The 25,765-nt window shown below is 27.8% G+C and overlaps 2 protein-coding genes across 3 annotated transcripts in view; both read left to right on the plus strand.

Annotated features, from left to right (window-relative positions):
* Positions 1-5,982, plus strand: part of LOC100203510 (zinc finger protein ZFAT) — a 33,727-nt gene extending 27,745 nt beyond the window's left edge. For both annotated transcript variants that reach the window (XM_065810595.1, XM_065810596.1), the window contains 2 exons: positions 21-381; positions 5,327-5,982. In XM_065810595.1, the coding sequence (XP_065666667.1) occupies positions 21-381; positions 5,327-5,898 (933 nt within the window). In that variant the 3' untranslated portion in view covers positions 5,899-5,982. The remainder of the gene's footprint in view (positions 1-20; positions 382-5,326) is intronic.
* A 1,479-nt stretch (positions 5,983-7,461) lies between these two features.
* On the plus strand, positions 7,462-8,181 carry LOC136086945 (uncharacterized). The gene has a single exon (XM_065809447.1). It carries the CDS (start codon positions 7,462-7,464, stop codon positions 8,179-8,181), a length of 720 nt encoding a protein of 239 aa, XP_065665519.1.
* The last annotated feature ends 17,584 nt before the right edge of the window (positions 8,182-25,765 follow it).

The following is a 25,765-nucleotide window of genomic DNA, read 5'->3' on the forward strand; positions in this document are numbered from 1 at the left end:
TTTATGACTTTTATTTTAAGATTTGTAAAAGAAGTTTTCGTGATAAATCATATCTTGCCGAACATGAAACGATTCACAATAAAGAGAAGCCATGGCAATGTGATATTTGTAAAAAATCGTTTTCATTTAAAAGAAGATATCAAATGCATCTAGAAGTTCATCAAAGTAAAGATGGTGGAGAGGAATTTGTATGTCATTTGTGTCCTAAAAAGTTCAAAGGAAAGATTTATTTACAAAAACACTTAGAGCGTCATGAGTATAAACGCAAGCGAAGAAAGAAAATAAAGCTTGAAAAAGAAGGTTTTATTGGAGATCCTGCAGTAGAATTAAACGTTTCTGACGGTCTTGACGGGGATGACTTAGAGGTTGCTGGAGAAGATGGTAACGCTGAAATTTTTCTATAAAATGTTAATGTTTTCTGTCTTTCTCCTTAAAAAATATCCTTAAAAAAAAACTCCTTAAAAGTCCTTTAATAACCTTAAAAAAAGTTTAAATTTAACTGCTCTCCTTAATTTCTCCTTATTTTCTATCATTATCTTTAAAGAAATTTATAGATATTGATAAGTATAGAGATTATACTTATCAATAGTGAAGCAAATAGTTACTTCTTTGATGATTTGAAATCCTATATATATACACACACACACACATATATATATATATCAACTTGTTTCTCCGTGCAGCGGCCTTGTTCGTCAAGGCTCGTGTTTCGGAGTTATAGAGTTTGGAGAGGGTTATAACCACAAGTAGCCTTCTCATATGTAGTGGCCTTCTTGGCCTTGGGGAGGTGAATTACTTTAAATATATATATATATATATATATATATATATATATATATATATATATATATATATATGTATATATATATGTATATATATATATGTATATGTATATGTATATATGTATATGTATGTATATATATATATATATATATATATATATATATATATATATATATATATATATATATATATATATATATATATATATATTAGGGTGCATCACAAAACAACAATTTAAAAAAATTTATTTTGTCTGACACTTAATTGTGTTCTATATATTAAAAAAACACTGACTTTTTTTAAAGGTCCCCCAACACCCTTGAATATTTGACCGGTCCCTAATGATTTAAAAAAAAAAGTTTTTTAAAAGTAGGTCATGTTGGGTCTCAAATTAAGCGAAATTTTATAAAAATTTCAAAAATAATCATAATTTTATTTTTAAAAATTCACATTAGATTTTACTGCAATAAATATGACATTTTAAAGGAAAAATGAAAAAGATACATTTTTTGTAGTTTTTATTGCAGTGAAATATTAAATGTTTTTTTTTTTAATGATGATAATTTTTGAAATTTTTTTTTAAATTTCGCTTAATTTTAGATCCAACATGACCTACTTTTGAAAAACTATATTTTTTTTAAATATTAGAGACTGGTCAAATATTCAAGGGTGTTGGGGACCTCTAAAAATATCTCTTATTCTAAAATTTTTCATTGTTTTTAATATATAGAACAGAATTACGTGTCAGACAAAATCAATTTTTTTATTGTTTTGTGATGCACCCAAATATATATATAAATTATATATATTTATATATAAAGAGCACGCTTTTTCTTTTTTTTAAAGCACTTGTTTGATTGAAATTATTTTGAAAACTGTTTAATTTTTTCAATATTTTATTAGTGCTAATTAATAAGTAAAGTCTTTACTATTTAATTGACATGTTGTTTCCTTAAATATTACTTTATATTACTAATTATATATAATTTTAAAACATCTACTTTATAATTTTCATTTTTTTAATGTTGGTTAAAAGTTGGCTTGGTGCTTTATTTGAGGCTTGGTGCTTTATTTGATGATTTTCTTTTGTAATTTTGCTTTTATTTTCATCAGCATTTACTAACTCTAAATTTTTGTTTTTGTTGTTTGAAATATTACTAATAAAAACATAAATAAATCAAATAATAAAAAAGTGACAGAATGAGTCATAAAAAAATACAGCGTGAAACTCCTAAATCACGGTTGACAATCTATGAAAAAACACGTTACGAATCTATTTTTCTTTGAAACCAAGAACTATTTCATTGTCAAAAATCAATTTGAAAAAAAGTTAAATATTGCATATTCAATTTTACATTAAAGCGAACCAAGCAAAGTAGCACATGTAGAAATTTGGGCCTGCATGAACTATACAGGAGTTGTATGCTATTAATTTTGATAGATATATTGAAATTTTAAAATATTGATAAGGCCTTCTTCCCTCAATCGATATATTTAAAGGAGAAAACAACGATATCAGATATCAATAATATATCAAGTCTTGTAAATTCAATGCCAAAGAGAGTAAATCAATGATTACAAGAGAAATGTGGTTCTACAAAATAATAAAATAGTTTTTTTTGCTTTATTATTTTTTTTTTAATTGTTCTTATATATTATTTAAAATATATCCTTAACTTTTAGCTAATCTTTTTTTTTAATTAACATATTTAATTATTTTTAATTTTTTGGTTTAAAAATCATTTTTTAAATTTTTTTTTTTTTTTAATTTCCATGTACAAATTGACTGGCCACTTTGTACATGGAAATTAAAGACTTAAGTGTAATATTTTTTAATCTAGTGGTGTTACATATATTTTAGGTCAAGTTTTGAAATTTGAAATTAGGCTGTCCTTGTTTTTCTTTTACTAATTTTTAGTTCATATAATACTAAATGAAATGTCATTATTTAATGATTCTCTTTGTAATTAGATGACATTAAAGCTGACATATTAAAATCTAATGCATTAAAAAGAGCTGCCTTTGAAAAACTAGAGTCTCTTGAAAAGCTTTATTTTGAAAAAAAGCTTGTTAAAAAGAAAAATGAACTTTTATAATAATGTTAGATATATACAGGACAAAACATTTGCTACCAACATCGAACAATGCTAAAAAGTGTTCCTAATTTTACATGTCTTAAAAACGAAACGAACTATACTACCACAACAAACAGTTTAGGAGTCTGGAGTCATAGCATGCCATGACATGAGCAATCAGCTGACAGGTGACAACACACAGGCAGAATTTCGTTGACAAATGCCATTTTGCAGCGGACAAAACAAGTGCAACTTTTTTGGTTTGTTTCATTTTCTTAAGTCTGGTCCGTGTCAACATCACGGAAGTTTTTTTAATAATTAAAGGAAGTATCCAGAAGTTTCCAGAAGCATGCAGAAGCTTCCAGAAGTTTCTAGAAGAAGCATCTGGAAGCATCCAGAAATATCCAGAAACATTCAGAAGCATCCATAAGCATCGAAAAGAAGCATCTAGAATCTTCCAGAACAGGTTTACACAGGTTCATTTTACTGTATAAGAGACATGTAAATCGACATGTAATTCAGTCAGTTTATGGAAGTCAATTAGTCAGTATTATCAAGACAGTTTATCAAAGTGTTTTATCGAAGAACATCAATACAAGAAGTGAAGTACAACAAGTGTTTCATTACATCAATGCAGTCCACATCCAACCAAGACGTTGTGTTCCACAGAGCATTATTGTATCATCACAAGGTAAATGTAACACGGTAAGCCTTGAGAAGCGTGATTATTTATTTTTATTATTTTTATGAGTTCAAGTGCAAAAATGGCTCCCGACAGTCTTGGATTGGAACTAAGAACGAAAATTATTGGCGATTACGTAAGTGGAATGTCACAAAAAAGTATTTGTGATAAATATCGCGTGAAAAAGTGGACCGTATCAAGACTATGTTCCAAATATCGTTCTACAAGGAAGTTGGGAGTAGATAACAAAGGTGGAAGACCGGGTTCCACCACTTCTAGAGAGGATTCTATGATCGTCAGATCCGTCAAGAAGGATCCCTGGATATCATCAGTCAAGATACAAAAGCAATTAGAGCTGCCTGTATCGGACCGAACAATCGGACAACGTGCTGTTGAAGCCGGATTGTTTTCTCGACGCCCTGCAAAGAAACCGCTGATTTCACTAAAAAACCAGAAGAAAAGACCCCTGTTTGCTACATCTCATATTGACTGGAATGTGCAGAAATGGCAAACTGTCCTGTTCAGTGATGAACGAAGTTCAACATCATTGGGAGCGATGGCATTTGCCGTGTACGTCGACCGGCCGGAAAACGCCTTGATTTACGTTACTGCCATAAGACCGTGAAGCATGGTGGAGACAATGTTATGGTTTGGGGGTGTTTTTATGCTAACGGTCTAGGTCCAATACATCGAATTGATGGAATAATGGACCGTTTCATGTATAAAAATATCCTGAAAGATGTTATGTTACCTCATGCTGAATGGAATATGCCAATAAAATGGGTTTTTCAGCAAGACAACGATCCGAAACACACTGCAAAAGTAGTCAAGCAGTGGTTTCAAGACAACCACCTATCGGTGATGGATTTGCCGCCACAATCTCCGGATCTCAACCCTATCAAGAACCTGTGGGAGATCGTCAACCGCAGAATTAATCGTGAAGGTGTTCGTAATAAGGATCAACTGTTTGAACAAATCCAAAAGGCCTGGGCAGTGACTCCACAAAGTTTCATTGATCACCTGATTGAATCTATGCCTTGAAAATGCAAGGCTGTGATCGACAACAAAGGATTCGCCACGAAATATTGATAGCGAAATACAGCTTGGTCAACATTTTGTCGAGTTGCACTTGTTTTGTCCAGAAGGAAATCAACTTTTTTTAATACTTTTGATTAATTTATTAATTTTCGTGTACAAATAATGAACTTTGTGATGAATAAAACTTGAAGAACTTTGTCTCTAAACAGTTACATAGTTATTTCTCTAAATTGAAAAAATGCAGCACTTTTATATAAAGAACCTAAATTACCATTATTTGGTTGCACTCGTTTTGTCCGATACTGTGTGTGTGTGTGTATATATATATATATATATATATATATATATATATATATATATATATATATATATATATATATATATATATATATATATATATATATATATATATATATATATATATATATATATATATATATATATATATATATATATATATATCTGTGTGTTTGTGTATGTGTATAATATATTATATTTGTAATAGTTTATCTATTTATATTTAATATTTATTGAAAAAAGAACGATTCTGTTTTTAAAGTAATCATTTTCTCCTTAATTCTCCTTATTTTTTCCTTGAAAAAATTGGCGTTCGGGACCAAATCTCCTTATAAATATATTCTTAATTCTCCTTAAAGTCCTTATTGTTAGCCTCAGTTTTAATAGTGGTAATCCTGTTATAGTATTTTTTTATTTTTTAAAGGAAACATAAATTCTATAAATTTTTTAGATGACATTGATTTGAGTATGTCTGAAGTCGATGTAAAGGCTGAAGATGACCTCGAAGAAGGCGAAAAAATAGACCACACTGACGACGATTCTTCACCAGATGATGGTTCTCATGTGTTACACATTAATGCTGAAGAACAACCAAATTCTGATCCTAGTATGGTTGTTGCTGGAATGCTACCTATATCAGGCATGAACATGGAGGATGCTACCTATGTTGCACTAGCACAACTTACTCAAGCTGCCATTGAAAGCTCCCCTATCGGAGAATCTGGCGGTGTTATTTTAATGAGCTACGAGGAAATACAAAAAAGTATGCAAGAGCTGCATGCTCATCACCATGGTGGTGTTAATGACGACGATTTACAGTATAATATTCAAGTGACTCAAGTATCTGATGAAAACGTTAAAAGACTCCAAGAAGCACTTAAAGACAATAGCTTAACCGCTTTAGGTAATGATTGTAGTAGTATACGCGTAATTCAGCAGCCAATTCAGCAATCAGTTGGTTCTATACATGTTTTAGACAATAATGGCGATTTGCATGTAATTGAGACTAGTGAGCTACACTAAAAGAATAATTTAGAAATTTCTCAAATGTTTATGGTGTTCTTTGTCTAAATTGTATATATTTGAGTTATGAGACGGAGAACCATATTTTTCTTTTTTATTCACTATTCTGACTGGCGTTAATTTGCACTCAAAACGAGAAAATAATATTTTCTTTTTTTTTTACTGCTTTTGTTGGTTTTTAGTTAAAAAGTGAGAATTTTTTTTTTTCAGAAAAAATTTATATAAAAAAGTAATTAGTAATTAGACCCATAAAATTTGTTTATCAGATTATTCTTGCTATAAACTAGATTTATTAATATGCATGCTAAAAGAAGTCTTCAACTAAACCGAAGTAATTAAAATTCATTTAATATAATAAGCAAGAATTGTGTATAAACACTTATTGAAAATATTCGAAATCATATTTCTTAAACTATAATTCGTAATTAACTTTCTTTTACTGGTGTATCCCAGAGTTGTTAACAAGGCCAAAAGTAGCAAGGTTAAGCCTAAGAGTTTTAAGGCCAAGGCCTACGCTAACATTTTCAAGACCAAAGACTTAAATTTTTACCTTACGTTTAGGCCAATTATTAACAAAACTGTAAGTAGCAATTGCTGTGACAATAGAACCACATGTAAAAATAATTCAAAAAATGCATTAAAAAAAAGAATATAAACTTTTAATTAGTTAATTTCATGTTGTTTATTTTGAAGGCCAAGGACTAACAACTCTAGTGTACCCAAAAGTAATTCATTTTATATCTCTAGTTTAGGCTTCTTTTCTTGTAATTGTTCAACAAAAGGTTTATTTAAACTCGGTAAAAAAAATTTTCTAAATTGAAAAAGCTAAAGGTTTCATTAGTTGTATATCATAATTCCATTTATTCTTGTAATACTCCATTTAATATGAAGTTTTTAAAAAAGTCGTTGTTTGCCGTTTCGATGCGCCATTTTTAATGTTTATATTTGAATATTGACAAAATACTATACTTTTAAATTATTATAAACGTGTCTATTTGCATTTAAGTACAGTCTTGATATCGTTTTTTTTATTATTTACGAAACAAAAGGTCATAAGCATAGTCCCAAAGCATTTCAATGCGGTTGAACGTCCATCTGTTTTATAACGGGTGATGCGGAAGTTATCGGACAAATCCTAATTTCATTATTTGAGCATAATAATTAGTTTTTGTGGTTTTATGCGTAGGCATAAACGTTCTTTAAAATATAAACTTTATTATTCGAAACACAATTATTTAAAATGAGGTTAAATGCAGCTGAACGAGAATCTTTTCGAAAGCGACTAAAAATGTTTTTTTGTAAATAAACCTAATACAAAAAAAAATCTTAAATCATTTTGAAAAGGAAGGATTTGCTCGAAGTACAATATATGATAACCTAAAAAGACTTAAAACTGTTCAATCGTTTTCTGATAGAAAGCACCCTGGTCGTCCGACATCCTGGACTAGAGAAAAGAAAGTCGAATTAACGAGACTTGTCAACAATCGAAAAGGGGTCAGTCAGAGAAAAATAGGTATTAAATTCGGTGTAAATCAATCGACAATTGGTCGTCAGTTTAAAAAAATGAATATTAAATATAGAAAACGCGAAAAGACTCCAAAATACACTATAGAACAACAAATAAAGGCAAAGAAAAGAAGCAGGAAACTAGTTAAACAACTCTATAACACAAAATCGCTTCTAGTCATCAATGACGAAAAATACTTTTGCTTTGCAGGGGACAACATGCCTGGAAATTCTGGATACTACACAAACAACAAAAAGACATGTCCAGAAAATGTTCGTTTTTTAGGAAAAGAGAAATTTCCAAAAAAATTATTAATGTGGATATCTGACCGTGGTATGTCCAAGACATTGTTTCGCACTTCCAAGGATGTAGCGATCAATTCATCAATCTATATTAATGAATGTTTAGAAAAACGACTTCTTCCATTTAATCACAAGTATCATGGAGACTTTAACTATTTATTTTGGCCAGATTTAGCAAGTTCTCATTATTCTAAAGATTCTCTAAATTGGATGGATCAATATCTCTATTACGTTGATAAAGAATCCAATCCCCCAAATGTGCCTCAAGCACGACCAATTGAAAATTTTTGGGGACATTTGGCACAGAAGGTTTACGAGGGAGATTGGCAAGTTTCAACAGAGCAAGTTTTGATTGATCGCATTAAACTAAAACAACAAGAAATTGATTTAAACTTTTTACAGTCGCATATGGAAGGTGTCAGAGCAAAATTGAGATCAATTGCAGATGGTTGTGTTTTTTCATATGAAAAATAATATATTTTTATTAAAAGATAAATGCTTAATTTAAAAAAAATATAATAGTAGTTTATTTTTTTATTTATAAATAAGTTATTGACGTTTTTATTTTGTCCGATAACTTCCGCATTACCCATTACTTCCATGGCTCAACTAAGGTTACGGAAACCATGTTTTCAAATAAAATGATTTGGTGAGGAAATAAACAGATAAAAGAATTGCTTATTTACTGGAAACGGTTGGTAAGGCTTACTTAGGAAATAAACTAATGTGATTAAGAATTATCACTAACATAAATTTTTTTAATTTTTAAATGGTTGTTTGGTTACAGAAATCGCGTATTTTCAATAAGCTAAATAACCTAAAAATTAAAGCAAAATAACGAGTTATAAGACCACGGTTAAACCGTGTGTTAGAATATTCACCAACTCACTAAGGGTAGACATGCTTGAATTTGGAATTTGCATAATGCCTAAAATTGTCATAAATAAAACATCAAAAAATCCTGCAGGTGCCCATGTAATACTTATCTATATATTATCGCCTTTGATTTCCAAACAAATAGTTTTTAATTTGTATTCTTTGTACAATAGGTCAAATTTGGCTAGCTTGAGTTAATTCAACCTAAAAATCATGTACATCATCATCATTATTGTCCTCAAAGTTGTTAGGGTGTACTAAAGTGCTCCAGCTCCAAAAGATTAAAGATGAACAATGAATTTCTCCTAATTACGTACCTGATATTAAACTCTATTAAAATATATATTCTCTGGTTTGCTGATTAAACCGTGTAATCATGACTAGTCGACTAAAAGTCGATTTAGTCGAAATATGGGAACAGTTTATTTTTTTTAAATAAAGTTTAATAAAAGTAATAAAATAATTTATATTTGCTTTCAATTTTTTAACATCTTATTATTTAAATAATAATGGAGCAAAACAATATCAGAGAAGGGCCGCTCCGTCAACGGGATAATTTATTTTCAGACCATAATGATTTAGGGACCGCCTTAAATACCTGTCATGTATCAAAAAGTCTATACAATCATATTTACAATGTAAATGTATAGATTTTTTTTATTATTATGTATTTCGCCGATAAGAAAAGTTTACAAGTTTATGCAATACAAATATATAAATACATGGCTGGGGCAAGAAGAAGACAAGTTCTGTCTTATCACCAAGCCCCTTTGAATAAAAATGTTGATAATAAAAATACAAAACAAAGTAACTCGTTAAATAAACGTTAAACAAAACGTTGCGTTAAAATAAAATAACGATAAATAAAAACTAAAAAACATTTTACGCTATATTACAGTGTACTATATCCAAAAGTATACGAAGATTTTTTAATTAATTATTTTAATTAAATTATTTTTTTCCTAACTGGTTTTAGCTTTATAAACCTTTTGAATTTAAATCATAAAATAACAGATAATACACGAACAACAAACAAACAAACAAAAAAAACATTTTTTAAAAACTGTGTCTTTTATATATGTAAAGTTTATTATATCAGATAAAAAACAACGTCCTAATGTACAAATTGAAATGTATATAGAATATATATTTAAACCATATTTATAAAGAGATAGACAAACGTGATTACTCCTAATCAAAGGCTTCAGAAAATTTTTAATTCGTTGTCATTTATTAAAAGCTTTTGCTTAAGTTTGTTTTTAAATTGTTTAATAGAAGAAATAGTTTTTAACTCATTATTTAATAGCATGTTCCATAGTTTAGGACCTCTGTTAGCAATTGAGAACTTAGTAACAGAGTAATAGGTTTTAGGTTGAACATAATTGTTTTCTGAAAATCGTGTTGGGTATAGATGATATATTTTTTCCAAAAAAGAGTTAAATAAAATAGGTGCTATTTTTTTATTAACTTTGAACATGAAAATAAGAATTTGATAAAGATTTAGTTGAAATACGTTGAGAATATTAAATTTAATGAACAGAGGTTTAGTGTGTGAGAAACGATCTACATTTCCAATAATTCTTACAGCATGCTGTTGTTTAATTAATAGTTTATTTATTTTAGTTACGTTAGTGCTACACCAGGCAACGTTTGCATAACTTAGGTAGCTATGAATAAATGAAAAATAAATGTATTTTAAACAGGTTTGATTTAATAACTGCTTAGCTTTGTAAAGTAGACCAATATTTTTCAAAATTTTATTTTGAATTATATTTATGTGCTCCTTCCAACTCACATTTTCATCAATAACAACACCAAGAAATAACAATGAACGCTCTCTTATTATACAAGAGTTATTTACAACTAAAATTGGAAGATTTAATGGGATGAGTCTCTTTTCATGAAGACGATGGAAGAAAGTATATATTTTTTTTTTTTATGTTTATGGATAATTTATTTGCTATAAACCATTCACTTAGTTTTGCAAGCTCTTTGTTTACTGTTTCAAATAAAGAATTAATATCCTCATCAGAATAAAATAAGTTGGTGTCGTCTGCAAATAGGATTGAATTTAAGATACTTGAAAATTAATTTAAGTCATTTATATAAATGAGGAATAAAAGGGGCCCTAAAATTGATCCTTGTGGGACGCCGCAGGAAATTGTCGCTAAATCCTTTTTACTATCATTAAACGAGATGTACTGTTTCCTGTTTGCTAGATAACTTTTAAACCATGCTAAGTTAAAACTTATGATACCATAATTTTTAAGTTTGTGCAGGAGAATATTATGATCCACCGTATCAAAAGCCTTACTTAGATCAATAAAGACGCCTAAAGTAAATTTGTTTTCATCAAAAGCTTTAAATATTTCGTGTACTAGATGAATGATTGCGTGATCGGATGAATGGTCGGATTTAAACCCAAATTGTTAATCGTAAAGAATTTTATTATTAGTTAAAAAAGAAAACAGTCTGTTATACATAACACGTTCTAAAATCTTGGAAAAGCAGGTAAGAATTGAGATTGGTCTGTAGTTTGAGACATCAGAAGGATCACCTGTTTTATAGATTGGTGTAACCTTTGCACATTTTAAGTTTTCAGGAAAAACTCCGTGTTTTTAAAAATATGTAAAAGTGGTATTTTTATAAAACTTATTGATTTAATAATGACAATACTACTGACATCATCAGCACCCGAACTTTTATTAGGTTTTAGTAAAAAAAACTGAGTTTAATAATTCATCTTCTGTAAGTTATGTATAACTTACAGAAGATGAATTATTAATGAACGCCAAATAAATTTGTCATGATTAGACATGACAAATTTATTTGGTGTTAGGTATGAACGAAAGTTTGTCTGAGATGGTCCTATTTTAGAGGCTAAATTCGAACCTACATTAACAAAAAAGTTATTAAGTGTTTCTGCAACTAATGATTTATTTACAATTAAGTTATTATTAATTTTAAGATTAGTTGGAAGTGCATTTCGGTCCAGATTTTTCCTGCCAATTACCTCTTTAATAATGTTCCATGTTTTTTGTGTACTGTTGTTTATCTTTAATTTTTCAGAATAATAGTTTTTTTTTGAGCGTTTTAGAACAGATTCAAATAAACGTTTATAACTTTTATAAGTAGTTTCATTTACCAGAGTTCTTTTTTTAAGAAACTTACAATATAATTGTTGTTTAATTTTGGAAGATTTAAGGATTCTCTTCGTTATCCATGGGTTTAAAAGCGTTTTCGATTTGACTAATTTAGTAATTTTAGGGAATGCTTCATTATAATGAGTAAGAAATTCAGTTAAGAAGATATCGTAGGCTTCATTGGCATTTTGATTTTTTAGCGTCTCGTTCCAATTTACACACGATATAAGATAATGAAAATATTTTATGGATGTATCGTTTATAACTCGTGTTGTAACTTTTTTTTATAAGCATCAGGCTGAATGCATTTATTTGATATTATTAAAATCGGAAAGTGATCCGAAATGTCCGTTTTAAATATTCCAGTTTTAATTTTTGTATTGATAAATACATTAGTTATAATTTGGTCTATTGACGTTGCACTACAACTAGTCGCACGCGTAGGTTTATTTATTATTGGAATGTATCCACTTTGAAAAATGACATTAAAGAATTTATTCGTTTGTTTATTTACGTCATAATCCAAAATATTAAGGTTAATGTCACCCACGAAATAAACACTTTTATTCAAATTCAATTTATTTTCAATTAAATTTTTAATTGATCTTTAAACACATTAATATTTCCTGATGGTGGTCAGTATAATGCATGCACGACAATGTTTTTTGAAGCTTTATTAATGATTTCCACACATAATGACTCATAATCATTTGTGATTGAACTTAAATTTGAATTAAATTTGAATAATAATGAATTCTTAATAAACATACATAAACCCCCGCCTTCCTTGCCCAGGTCTCTAATTTGGTGGACTACATTGTAATTGGGTATTTGGAAATATGAATCGTTCTCAACATTTTTGTCTTGACACCATGTTTCACTAAGACAAATAATTTGAAAATTAATTTTAATTTTATATAGAAACTGTTTTAATGATTCAAAATTTTTTTTTAAACTCATAATATTAATATGAAGAATTGAAAATGAGTTATCATCCATTCCTTTGGTAATGTCTTTTGAGTATGGGTTATAATATAATGGGCTAATATTTTTAATTAGTTCATCATCATTATAAAAATTAATATCAGGATCAGAATTGCGATTTAAAAGGATTGAATTTTAAATTTTAAATGTTTTAAATTCAAAGTTTGACAAATCAGTTTCCTCAGCCATTTTAAATAAGAGTAATTTTAAGAACAAAATATATAAAAAGTTAAAGAATTTAATTGATGGCACTCGTTTTCCTAAATTCCTTTATAATTAATTTATCATATACAACAATACAATATTTACCGTTTGTCCTGTGCAACTTTCTCTCTACAAAAAGCTTTTTCCGTATCAACGCTGTTTCAATTGAATAATCTTCGTTAATAAATATTCCGGAGCCTTTAAGTTTGTTCGCATTTTTTAGTATTTTTATCTTATCTTTATAGTCAAGTAATTTTATCACAATTGTTCTTGGCTTATTTTTTCATTTCCTAATTCAATAACACACCAGATTTGTTCTATATTAGGGTTTTTTAAACAATTTTCTGATACTTCATAGGCCTTTATATCGTTTTTTATATATATACATACTCCTCCACCTCTATAAACATCTCTGTCTTTTCTAAATAAGATGTATCCATTGATACTAGATACTGACTCATTATTCCTCCAAGTTTCACAAATCATTACAACATTAGCTTTGTTTGAGTTAATAACTTTGATTAGTTCATTCACTTATTGTTTGATGAAGTTGCATTTAAGTATAAGCACGTTATTTCATTGAGTTTAGATCTTAATCTTGACGGTGCTTCAAATATTTTATTGGTTTTTGATTTCAATTTTCTGCAACATATCGTTTCTGACAATGAATAGAAATGTCGAACTTTTATCTTCTTCTAGTTTATTTAATCTATTTCTTTCACCAAGTAGCAATTTAAGGCTAGCTCTTTCTCTATACGTTAGATCTGGATTGATAATTAATTTATTTTTATATGCTTCGATTTTATTTAATTCTCTAGCAAAACTTAAAACTTGTTTCTGATGAATTAACTAGTTCAATAACTAGTGGTCCTGGTTTATTTTTATCTCTACTGTTTAACCTGAAATGTGTAACAATATTCAATTTTTCTAATCCAATTGCGTCGAATTCTTCACAAATACTTCCATCGTCATCTTCCTTGATTTCATCCGTGCTTTTTCAGCTCAATTCCTTTAATCCAAACACTAGTACATTTTTAATTAACAATTTAAACATTTCTTACGCTGCATTTTATTTCTAAGCACCTAATTGAGCTTTAGTAAATGATAAACTATTGTTAATTAGTAAGCAACTCCTTTAGTAAAATATTTTAAGTAGGACACGGTTGCTTAGATATTAGGAAAAAGGGTTATGTTTAGGTACGCATGAGCCAGTACGGTAAAAAATTTAGAGGTTTTAAAATGGCTGCGGTTCATAACTTCAGAGTAAATTTTAAATGACGACCATTTATTTGCATTTTTTGGTGTTCTGTTTAGTATTATAAACTTTTTATTTTATGAATCAATGAGCAAGCATCATATTTTTAATATTAGGCAAATAAAATAAGTTTAAAAACAAATTAAGATGCGTATAATTGTATGACTGTGAAAACTATTTTGCTGTAGAAGAGCGACTTGTTTATTTTTTTAAATAAATTTTCAGAATTTAAATAAATTTTCAGAATTTCTAACTGTTCGAATTTGAAAATTTTTTCGTTAATTTCTTTAATATTGTTTTCTTTAAAGTTGATTACTTTTTGGTTTTTGATTAAATTTTATTTTGGTAGAAAAATGTGTTTTTACTCGTTTGAGTAGTTAAGTGCTAAGATTTTTTTCTTATAACTTTGTTCTGGTGCATTTTAAATGATCATGTTATAAAAAAAAGATAAAAAAATGTAAAAAAATAAAATTACTTGTTAATATTAAGTTAGGTAATTAAAAAGTAACGTTTCTTTTACTTTACATTGCATGCATTTGGAAATTTGCAATTGCTAAATAGAAAACATACACACATATATCATATTTGTGTGTGTATGTATGCAACATACACATGCATGCAAATATATATATATATATATATATATATATATATATATATATATATATATATATATATATATATATATATATATATATATATATATATATATATACAGCTATGCTCAAATGTATGGAGCACCTATTTGTTTAAATATATTTGTGTTTAAAAAATGAGATATACATGATGAATTTTTTTTTAAATGGTATTTTATTTGTTTTTTACGTTTAAGCATTAGTAAATCATTTAATGCATGTTGAATTTGCTTGTCTGGGCATGATTAGACTTGTCTTAACTTGTCTACATACTCACTTAGTATAAATTCTGTCGAATTAAGATATTCATTTCATTCTTATCTTAAACGTAACTATTGTCAGCCGCTCATTATCTATTGTTTAAAAGTAGTGATTTTTTTTATCGTTCTTTATTTATTTTCATTATGAGTAAAACACGCGAACTTTCTGTGAGTGAAAGAAGCCAAATTGTGATACTCCATAAACAAGGACATTCCCAAGTGGAAATTTCAAAAATTATGAAATGCTCAAGGAAAGCAGTGCAAAATGCTATAAATAGATTTAGTGAAACTGGTTCATACGAAAATAGACCAAAAACGGGAAGAAAACGTATACTTTCTCCTAGAAACCATCGTTTCCTCAACAGGATTTCACTTCGAAATCGGACCAAATCTTCTAAAGACTTGGTTAGCGATCTGTGGGAGCACAGAAAAATTCAAATTTCTGCTCCAAGTGTTAGAAGATACTTAAAAGAAGGTAATTTACATGGAAGAAGGGCTCGCCGAAAACCATTGCTGACTGAGCACCATAAGAAACTTCGTTTAGAATGGGCTAAACAGCACCAAAATTGGTCATCAGAAGATTGGGCCAAAATTATTTGGTCAGACGAATCAAATATAGAGGTAAGGCATCATTATGACTTACGGTGTAACCAAAAAATAAAAATAAAATATCATTTCGAAATTATTCCTTTAAGTACCTGAAATTTTACATGTTGAAATTTATAATATCAAATTTGTATTCCTTTACTTTTTTGACCTAGATTTTCGGGCAACCTGGAGGCACCTTTGTAAGACGACGACCAGGCGAAGCATTTGAGCCGGAATGTATCATCCCTACAGTCAAATTTGGCGGTGGTGGCACAATGATCTGGGGTTGCATGGCCTCCAGTGGCGTAGGTGAAATATTTTTATGTGAGGGTAGGATGAATGCAGAGCGCTACATTACCATGCTAAATGAAGTTTTGGAGCCACCAATATTGAAATTATTTGACGAAGATGTCCCTCAATATTATTTTCAACAAGATAACGCTCCTTGCCACAAGGCAAAAAAAAGTTTGGACTGGTTTTCAACAAATGAAGTTCCCCTCATTACGTGGCCCCCCCAGTCTCCAGATTTGTCACCCATAGAAAATTTGTGGTCTATTTTGAAGAGGAAGTTGTCAATTTACAGATGTAAATCCAAAGAAGAATTTAAAGCGAAAATTCTGGATGAATGGGAAAAAATACCAGCGAATGTATGTAAGGATCTTGTGGACAGCATGCCCAAAAGACTACGTGCGGTGATCAAGGCAAAGGGAGGTGCTACAAAATATTAATTATATTAAATAATATTGTTGAATTGAAATAATTTGTATCAAATAAACACATTCACATTTACTATTTGTTCATTACTTTTGAATTTTAAATAAAATATAGGGGTGCTCCATACATTTGAGCATAGCTGTATATATATATATATAACAATATATATTCTGAAAAAAGGTTATTATATTTCATAGATATTTAGAAATAGTACTAGTACTATTCTAAAGTAAAAACAAATTGTATAATAATAGCAATAATATTAAAACAATTTATAACGAGGACAATATTCTTGAAAGTAAATTATTTTAAATGCCTTGTTTTTAGATAAGATATTCATAAAAATTTATTGGTTGATAAGTAGTTTATAGGGTATTATATTTGTATATATATTAAATTGCTTGTAGTATGTTTGAGAAATAACATTTATTTTAGGTAAAAGAGATATGCTTTTCACTATTACTGTATATTTATATTTAGAAAAATATATTGCTGATTTAATACAGTTTTATTGTCAGATGATTTAGTGCTATCAAAGTTACACATGTTGGAAGATCATGCTATTCCATTTTTGAAAAAATGGGGTGCTGGGTTTGAATACTACGAACAAGGAGGTGAATCCATTCATCACGAGTTTAATAGATTATTTACCATATATCAATCCCTTCTCGTACAAAGGACTAAAATAGTATTCTTAAATCACACCATCAAAAACTTACCCTATAAACAGAAAGCTCAAACCTACCTTGAGAAAAAGAAAAAATAATATATTGCAACTATAAGTTATTAAAAAAGAAAGTCTAATTAATGTAAAAATATATATGTAAGAAGGTAAAGTATTGGACAAAAAAACAGAGAAGCAAAATACTACAAAAAATATAAAAATTACCAAATACATTTTCTTCTTTCTTGGTTGCATTTCATACTTGTTGTAATATAATCCATATTTAATAACAATAATTACTATTATTATCATCAACACTATATAGCAGTAGCAGACCATGACTTTTTGTTGCCCAGGGCTATTTTTTTGGAGGTCAATTTTATGTGCCGGGTCTAAAGCCCCACTTACTCCAGCACTGTATATTATATTTGCATATACTATCATGCTAACAGATATTGTTATTTTTTTTCCCTCACCCACCCCTGTTTATTAAATATTTAGATTCATTTTGGCCTAATTTCCAAATATTTTAAAGTTGATAAGTATATAGTTCATTTTCTTGATTTGATGAATAGTTCCCTAATAGTCCTAAACTTATTGTTTGTTATTTATTAACTTTTAAAGCGACCATTGCTTTATAACTGGTGAAAATTGGACAACCCTGGGGAAAGAACTTTGAAATATTACTTAATTGAAAAATTTGTTATTCTAAACATTTAAAGTTTTTTATTTCGTTGCTCCTAAAAATAGGTAACTGAAACAGCCTCAACTTTCGGGGTTTGTTCAGATCTTAAGTTCCTTACTTAGGTATTAGTTTTTAAAAATAAAATATTTTAATCATGATATTAGACTCACTATTATCACGACTAAACGCTAAAACTCTTAGTTAATGTATGTACATTTTCCTACTTGTTCTCCAAGACACTTTCTAAGGGATACTATACTAAATCCGCTCCAAATACAACTTCTTATGGGTGTTCATAAACTATATACGCAGCGAAACAACTAGTTTCGCACCTCCGTTCCCACTGCCCGCTAATTTTACGACATCTAACGTTTCTTAAAGTTTTTTTAAAATATAACTCCTCAATCCTTTGTATCAGCCCTTAGCGTACGCATTGCTAAGGCCTTAATAATGTCAAGGACAAATACAAAGGGCTTTTTTTGTGTTTGATGTAATTCCGTTGTGATAAGAATTGAAATTGAACTAAAATTCAATTTCAATTCTTATCACAACGGAATTAGGAAACTTTTAGCTAAAATTGCGAGCTCAGATATATTTTGTTTACAAATGCCACGTCACATAAGAGGAGGGGAATGGGTTGATAAAAAATATCACAAAATATCTTATGGGGGAGAAAGGAAATTAAAAAGACCAAAAAATGTGTCACATTACGTAAACAGCCTTATAACTACAAAATCAATACCCCCATGTATAATTTTAAAACATTAAAAACAAACAGAATCAAAACTTTTTGTTGATTCGACATTTTTCTGTATTTAAAGTAGTTTAAAAGGGCATGAAAAAAGACATGCAGATAAGTTAAACTATATAGCAATATTAATAGTTTAGTTAAAGAGCTAAAAATACTTGAGAGGATAATTTTAATATATTATAGTATAAACTATTAAAATCTCTAAATTTAAGGTAAACATATTTGAATCTGTACATTGGCTCAAAGGTCAGGCTTGCTAGATTGTGGAGCTTTGTGTCCCATGGGAGGGAAATAAGTTTATATAATAACTATTAATTATATTTTCAATTACAACAACAAAAAAATTATAGATAATTTTCGTTTATTTACCTCTCAGTGTTACATAATTTTAAAAAGTTGTAACATACTGATTAAACTTTTGATTTGATTATCGATTAAATTTTTGAAATTCATCAGTGTAACCAATCTGTAGATTAACAGCAAATCAAAATTTATTTCAATTGTACATAAAGTGTATCTACTTCATACAATCATAAAGTTCTTAAGCATTATGACTTAACTGAAACTAAATTTTACATAATTTTAATGTTTAAAAAGTTTTTAAACATTAAAAATATGTAAAATCTAGTTTCAGCTTCTGTCACGTAAGAACATGATATTGTGCTTTTAATGATCAAATCATTTTCTTGAGGTGTTTTTTAAATTAATCTAGAGAAAATTGAAACAAAATAATAAATTTGAATCAAGGAAATTTAGAAATGTACATCTTTCACTGTTTTCTTTAAATGTCAAATTACATTAAAATAAATTAGTAATAAAAAAGGGCACCTTTTGGACAATGAGAACTGGAAGTCTACTTTAGAAATCTTAATGAAAAAAGAAGAGAAAATAGTACTAATAAAATTGGCTATAATATTAACCCTCACTTCAATGCCATTTAAGTCAAAATAGATAATAATTAAATAAATTCAGAAAAATTAAGAATCTTGAATTATATATGTTATAAAAACATAAACTAACATAAATATAAAATCATATATAATACTAATAAATATCAATAAACATTGTCTAACTGTACATTGCCAGCTACTAATGCAATTTGGTATCTAAATTAGTAAAATCCAACCATATTTAAGTATTATTTAAAAGACTATAATTGTCGTCATAATAGTTGTTCCACTATTTCAACCCTTTTATAGGGTTGAAATATTGGAACCCTATTATAGGGTTCCAATATTTCAATGGTTGTCTGGTTAGTTTTTTTTAATTCCTAAAATATAACAAAACTTATATAATAATAAAACATAGCTTATGCTTATGTAAACTGCATATGTAGCATTTCTTGATCTCTCTCTCTCTCTCTCTTTCTCACACACACACACACACACACACACACACACACACACACACACACACACACACATATTTATGTATATATACATATATATATATATATATATATATATATATATATATATATATATATATATATATATATATATATATATATATATATATTTAAACAACTTTAAAAAGTATTCTACACAATAGAGTGCTCAATGTTCTTAAAAGAACAGAGCAATTATATATTAGTAGAAAATCACTTAACTAAATTTTTTTCCATTTGACACTGTGTTTCATCAACAAAGATTCATCAGAAATGAATGATCAAATTAATAAAACTTCAATTTATACCAAAAATTAAATTACAGGAAGTTGCAAATGTCTTAACTACTGTAAATTTTCACACCTAGTATAGGTATATTTTTTAACGAGTAAGTGAAATTATTAGTTTCCATATTTACACAGAATGTTAAAATACAATTAAGAGTGCTCAACAAATGTTAATAAGGATATACTAATATATAATTGCTCTGTTCTTTTAAGAACATTGAGCACTCTAATGTGTAGAATACTTTTTAAAGTTGTTTAAATATATATTAGACTCCTTATTAACATTTGTTGAGCACTCTTAATTGTATTTTAACATTCCGTGTAAATATGGAAACTAATAATTTCACTTACTCGTTGAAAAATATACCTATACTAGGTGTGAAAATTTACAGTAGTTAAGACATTTGCAACTTCCTGTAATTTAATTTTTGGTATAAATTGAAGTTTTATTAATTTGATCATTCATTTCTGATGAATCTTTGTTGATGAAACACAGTGTCAAATGGAAAAAAATTTAGTTAAGTGATTTTCTACTAATATATATATATATATATATATATAATATATATATATATATATATATATATATATATATATATATATATAGAAATTCTTTTTAGCAATTGCATTTTTTTAAATACATGCAATATAAAGTAACTGTTTGTAAGAAAACAGTACTTTACAAGTGCTAAAGTTATTAAAAGACTCTTTTTAATTTTATTACATTTTTATACCCCTAATTTTATAACAAAATTGATTAAAATGCACCAGAACAAAATTATTGAAAAAAACTAAGCTCTTAACAAACTAAACGAGTTAAAATAGAAAAACTGAAAAACTAAACAACAACCAAAAATAGTCAAATATCAAGGAAGTAATAATAATAACGAAATTTTTTTTTTTTAATTTGTACTCTTAGAAGTCCTACAAATTTATTTCGAAAATTAAACAAATGACTCAATATTACAAATAAAAGTTTTAGCCAAAATACAAACTAAAACATTTTAGACTATTTTTTAGCGTATTTATTTACTAATACAAAAAATACATTTATTTATTGAGTTAGATCAGCAATACGGTTGTAACATTAGTTTTTACAAAAATAAGCTAAAAAGAAAACAGTTGCTATATAAAAAAGATTATATAGCTAAGAACCGCAGCCATTTTAAAATCTCTGAAATTTCTAAAAACTTCTGTCACATGCGCACCTAAACATAACGCCTGGGAACAAAAAAGCCCCTAAAATTTTAGCCCCCCTCCTCCTGTCCCAAACGTGAGAGCAATAAGTGGATGAAATATTTTTTGAACTATTTTTAACTAGACTTATATTCATCGATAAATTTTAAATTTCATAGTAAAATATTTTAGCGTTCAAAAATTATGACCATATAAAGTTTAAACCCCTCTCATTTTGAGGGGGTTGCAAATTTTATATGGACATAATTTTTAAACGCTGAGAAATTATACTAAATTTTTCGATGAATATAAGTCTAGTTGAAAACAGTACAAAAAATATTTCATCAACTTGTTGCTCTCACGTTTGGGGCAGAAGGGGGCTAAAACTTTGGGGTTTTATGCTTGAATTGTTGAATTGTTGAATGGATAATTTGTGATATCATTGTATGTTTATAACGCATGTACATTTGTAAGCATGTCAAAGTTTAGCAATAATAAAACATAAACAACATAAGTTCCGTATAAAAGTTATCTATACTTTTTTATAAACATATTGGCGGTTAATTTACGCAAAAAGTTGTATAGAATTCAAATTTTAAGTCGAAAAAAGGAAAAAAATGATTAAAATAAATCTTTCCATTATTTTACATTATGTTGTTGTTTGAACAATTTTAAACACAACAAGTTTTGAGGATTTTTATTATCATTTTTTAACAACTTCTTGTTTCTTTTATATTCACTTCTTCGTGTGTTCTCTTTTAAATATATAACCACTTCTTTACGCGATATTATAACCACTTCTTTACGCGATACAATCTTTCTTAATGCTTTGATAACCACTTGTTCACGTGATACAATCTTTCTTAATGCTTTGATAACCACTTGTTCACGTGATACAATCTTTCTTAACTCTTTTATAACCACTTTTTTACATGATACAATCGTTCTATCTCCCATATAGCTAACCTTAATTTTTTTTTTTTTTTTTTTTTTTTTTTGTTATGTATTTTTTGTTCCATAGTATACATTCTCGTGATTACATAATAAAGATTCGTTAAGATTGAATATACATATAAATATAAAAAAAAAAAAAAAATCACAAACATAAATAATAAACAAACTTCTGTAATGCGTACTGTAAGAAGAACGCGGGAAACTTGCAGAAGACCAAAAGGTCTTATCATCAAGAACCGCTTTACATTGTCATACATATATTTATATATACGTATAGAAAAATAAAATTTTTGCAAAATTTTTACGTTAAATTGTTACATTATAATTGTATTCAAGTGTAAGATAACAATTATACAAACATGTATCGTTACTTTTTCTTAATATTACCACGTTTATTGCTAACGTTTGAAATATATATTAAAGTATATTAAAAAATAAGAGTTTATATAAGAAGCTAGCAGTGAACAAATTTAGAAAAAATCAGTAAGTAAATTTTTATACTTTAAAATACTCTTTTTAATAGTTTTTTTAAAGCCATTTAAGTTTTCAAAGTTAATAATATTTTGATTAAGTAATAAAAACTTATTCCAGATATGAGGTGCACGATAAGTAATTTTAAATTGCACAAGCTTAGTTTTGCATGAAGGCTCAAAAAGGGTACTATTTGTGCGCAACAGGTATTTATACTCGAGCTTTTGTTTATAAAGACTATAGAAAATTGAAGGAGTTTTTTGCATTTTACTATTATACATAAGACTTAGAACATTATAAATATTTAGTTCAAACAATGTTAGCAAAGACATCTGTTCAAAAAGAGGCTTTGTGTGTTCGTTTTTATTTTTAAAATTAATTACTCGTATAGCATGCTTCTGTTTACGATAGAGAGGTTCTAGTTTGCTTTTATAGGTACTACCCCATGCTGTATTACCGTAATTTAAATAACTTTGAACAAAGCTATAGTAGATTTGTTTGAGTAGCGGCTTTTTCAATAAATGGCGTGATCGGTATATTATTCCGATACTTTTAGATATTATACTACTTAAATAGGCAATATGTTTATTCCAATTTAGATTTTCGTCAATAAAAACACCTAAAAATTTAGTAACATTATCCCTACTTATTTCTCTATTTTCAATAAACAATTTTGGACGAGAAGATTCAACTTCGTTTTTTTTATAAGAAGGATGAAATAAAGAAAACTTCGTTTTACTTAAGTTAATAGAAAGTTTATTTGCCCTAAACCATCCAGAAATTTTTTCTAATTCTTGATTCATTTCTACGCACAGTTCGTTTATAATTTTTCCGGAGATAAAAAAGTTGCTATCATCAGCAAACATTATAGTTGAAATTCTTTTTGATGCCCGATAGAGATCGTTAACGTAGATTAAAAAAAGCAAAGGCCCAAGTATTGAACCCTGAGGAACACCACACTTTAATATGGAAGGATTAGAGAGTTTATTATCTCCATAGTATATAGATTGCACACGTTTATCTAAGTAGCGTTCTATCCATTTGTTCGTTCTACCCCTTATGCCATACATGTTAAGCTTTGATAATAATATTTTGTGGTCGACTGTATCAAAAGCCTTAGAGAGATCTATGAATACACCTAATGTAATTTCTCCGTTTGTAAAAGAGTTTTTTATTTCATCAACTAGGTGAAGGATTGCGTGTTCAGCTAATGTATTACTACTTTCTCTTATAGCCTAACAGAGCAAAAGCATATGCAAATCAATTTTAAATTAAAAAAAATGACACTTTGCCGTAATAAAGCAGGACGCAAATATTAGTACATATTTCTTTACAGATATAAATATTACATCTTTTTTGGCACGTCTTCATAATGATTTACTTATAACATTCTTAATTATTAAAAACTCTTTAAGGATTTTCTCTTGTTCTTTGCAATGTTATCGCCTTATTCAATATTACTGTTGATACGATTGTTTTCGTTTGACTTCAGAGCGACTTAATCAGTAACATTTCAAGGAAATTTACAATAATACAAGTACTAATATAAAGTAAATACCTGAATATACCAGAACTGACGATACCGGGAAGGGGAGGAGGGGAGGGGGCTTGCTTGTACCCCTCCCCCCCCCCTCCCCTACACTTTTTTTCATTAAAAAAAAAAAATTTTTTTTTTTAAAGAAAATTCTAGATATAGAGGACTTTTTTTAAGAATTGACAATTGTGCCCCTCTACTTCGAAACCCGTGTCGTCGGCCCTGTATATAACATAAAAATCTAGATAATGATAAAAATAGTAATTGTAATAATAACTGATACCAATAATACTAAATTATTATTATATAATAACAACAACAATAATAATAATAATAATAATAATAGAAGGAGAATTTCATAAATAAAGACAATAACAGCACCAACAAAAAGTTAGTCAATAATGACAACAACAACAAAAATTTAGTACGAAGTGGAGAATAGATAGTTGAATGAAAAGAGATAAGTAAATAGATAGATAAATAAAGAATATCAAAATTTTAGTACTAATAGAATGAAAAATTTAATAACAGTATTAAAAACGGCAGATTAAAAACCAGAGTAATTAGATATAGAAGGATAAAGAATTTCAAAATCTTAAAAATATCAAATTAAATACTGAAGGATCACGAATTGATAGATATAATAAAGAATTTCAATATTATTTTTTAACAAGCATGATTTTAAATTCAGAGATTGAAAGATTTTAAGTTCAGAGAAGGAACTGTTTCAAAAAGAGTCATAGAAAATTATAATCTTTGTTTTATGAAAAACAATTTATATTTATGTCCCAATGATAAAGTTATTTTCTTCAATGGCTTTTTTAAAAACACTTTGATTTATCATTTTTAAAATGCGCGATTTCTCGCCTACGTATTCAGGCGATCGATTACAACAGCTCAACAATACGCTTTTTGATTGATTCTACATAGTTTTTTTTACATTTTTTGTTAATAAGCTCTTAAATCATTTCAACACTTTTTCAATACATCTTAAATCATTATCAATACTTTTATTCACTTAAAAACTTCTTAACCGTGTGTATTTACTTAATTTTTAAGCAAAGTTATTTTGAAGTGAGGAATGTAATAGGTTGAAGTTTTATTGTTATTATTTAAAATATTGGTATTTATTATAGGTGTTATCATAAGTTATTGTAATAATACTTATAATATAGTATTGATTATTCGGTTAAACAAATTATATAAAAACAATTTTAATAGTTTACTTTAAGAAGTTAAAAAGTTTGTTAAAGTTGTAGCTAAGGTTTAAATATTTAACTTAATGCTAGAGTTGGTGTATCTGAATTTCTGCTAAAAATCATATTTAATAATAGCATACTTAACTTTACTTTTATTCAAATAATGCTTTGCGACTCATCAACTCTTTGTTAATAAACAAATCTTTTACTGTAGGGAGATTTACCAAAAAATGAAAAATTAGCAATAAGAGAAAGTTATTAATTATGAGTTTCTTTAAACTTAATATAATA

The sequence above is a fragment of the Hydra vulgaris genome, chromosome 11, assembly GCF_038396675.1.
Source record: "Hydra vulgaris chromosome 11, alternate assembly HydraT2T_AEP".
Taxonomy (NCBI): domain Eukaryota; kingdom Metazoa; phylum Cnidaria; class Hydrozoa; order Anthoathecata; family Hydridae; genus Hydra; species Hydra vulgaris.

What these genes read in the sequence shown, in the direction of transcription:
- LOC136086945 (XM_065809447.1), top strand. Translation starts at nt 7,462, where the DNA reads ATGAATATTAAATATAGAAAACGCGAAAAGACTCCAAAATACACTATA.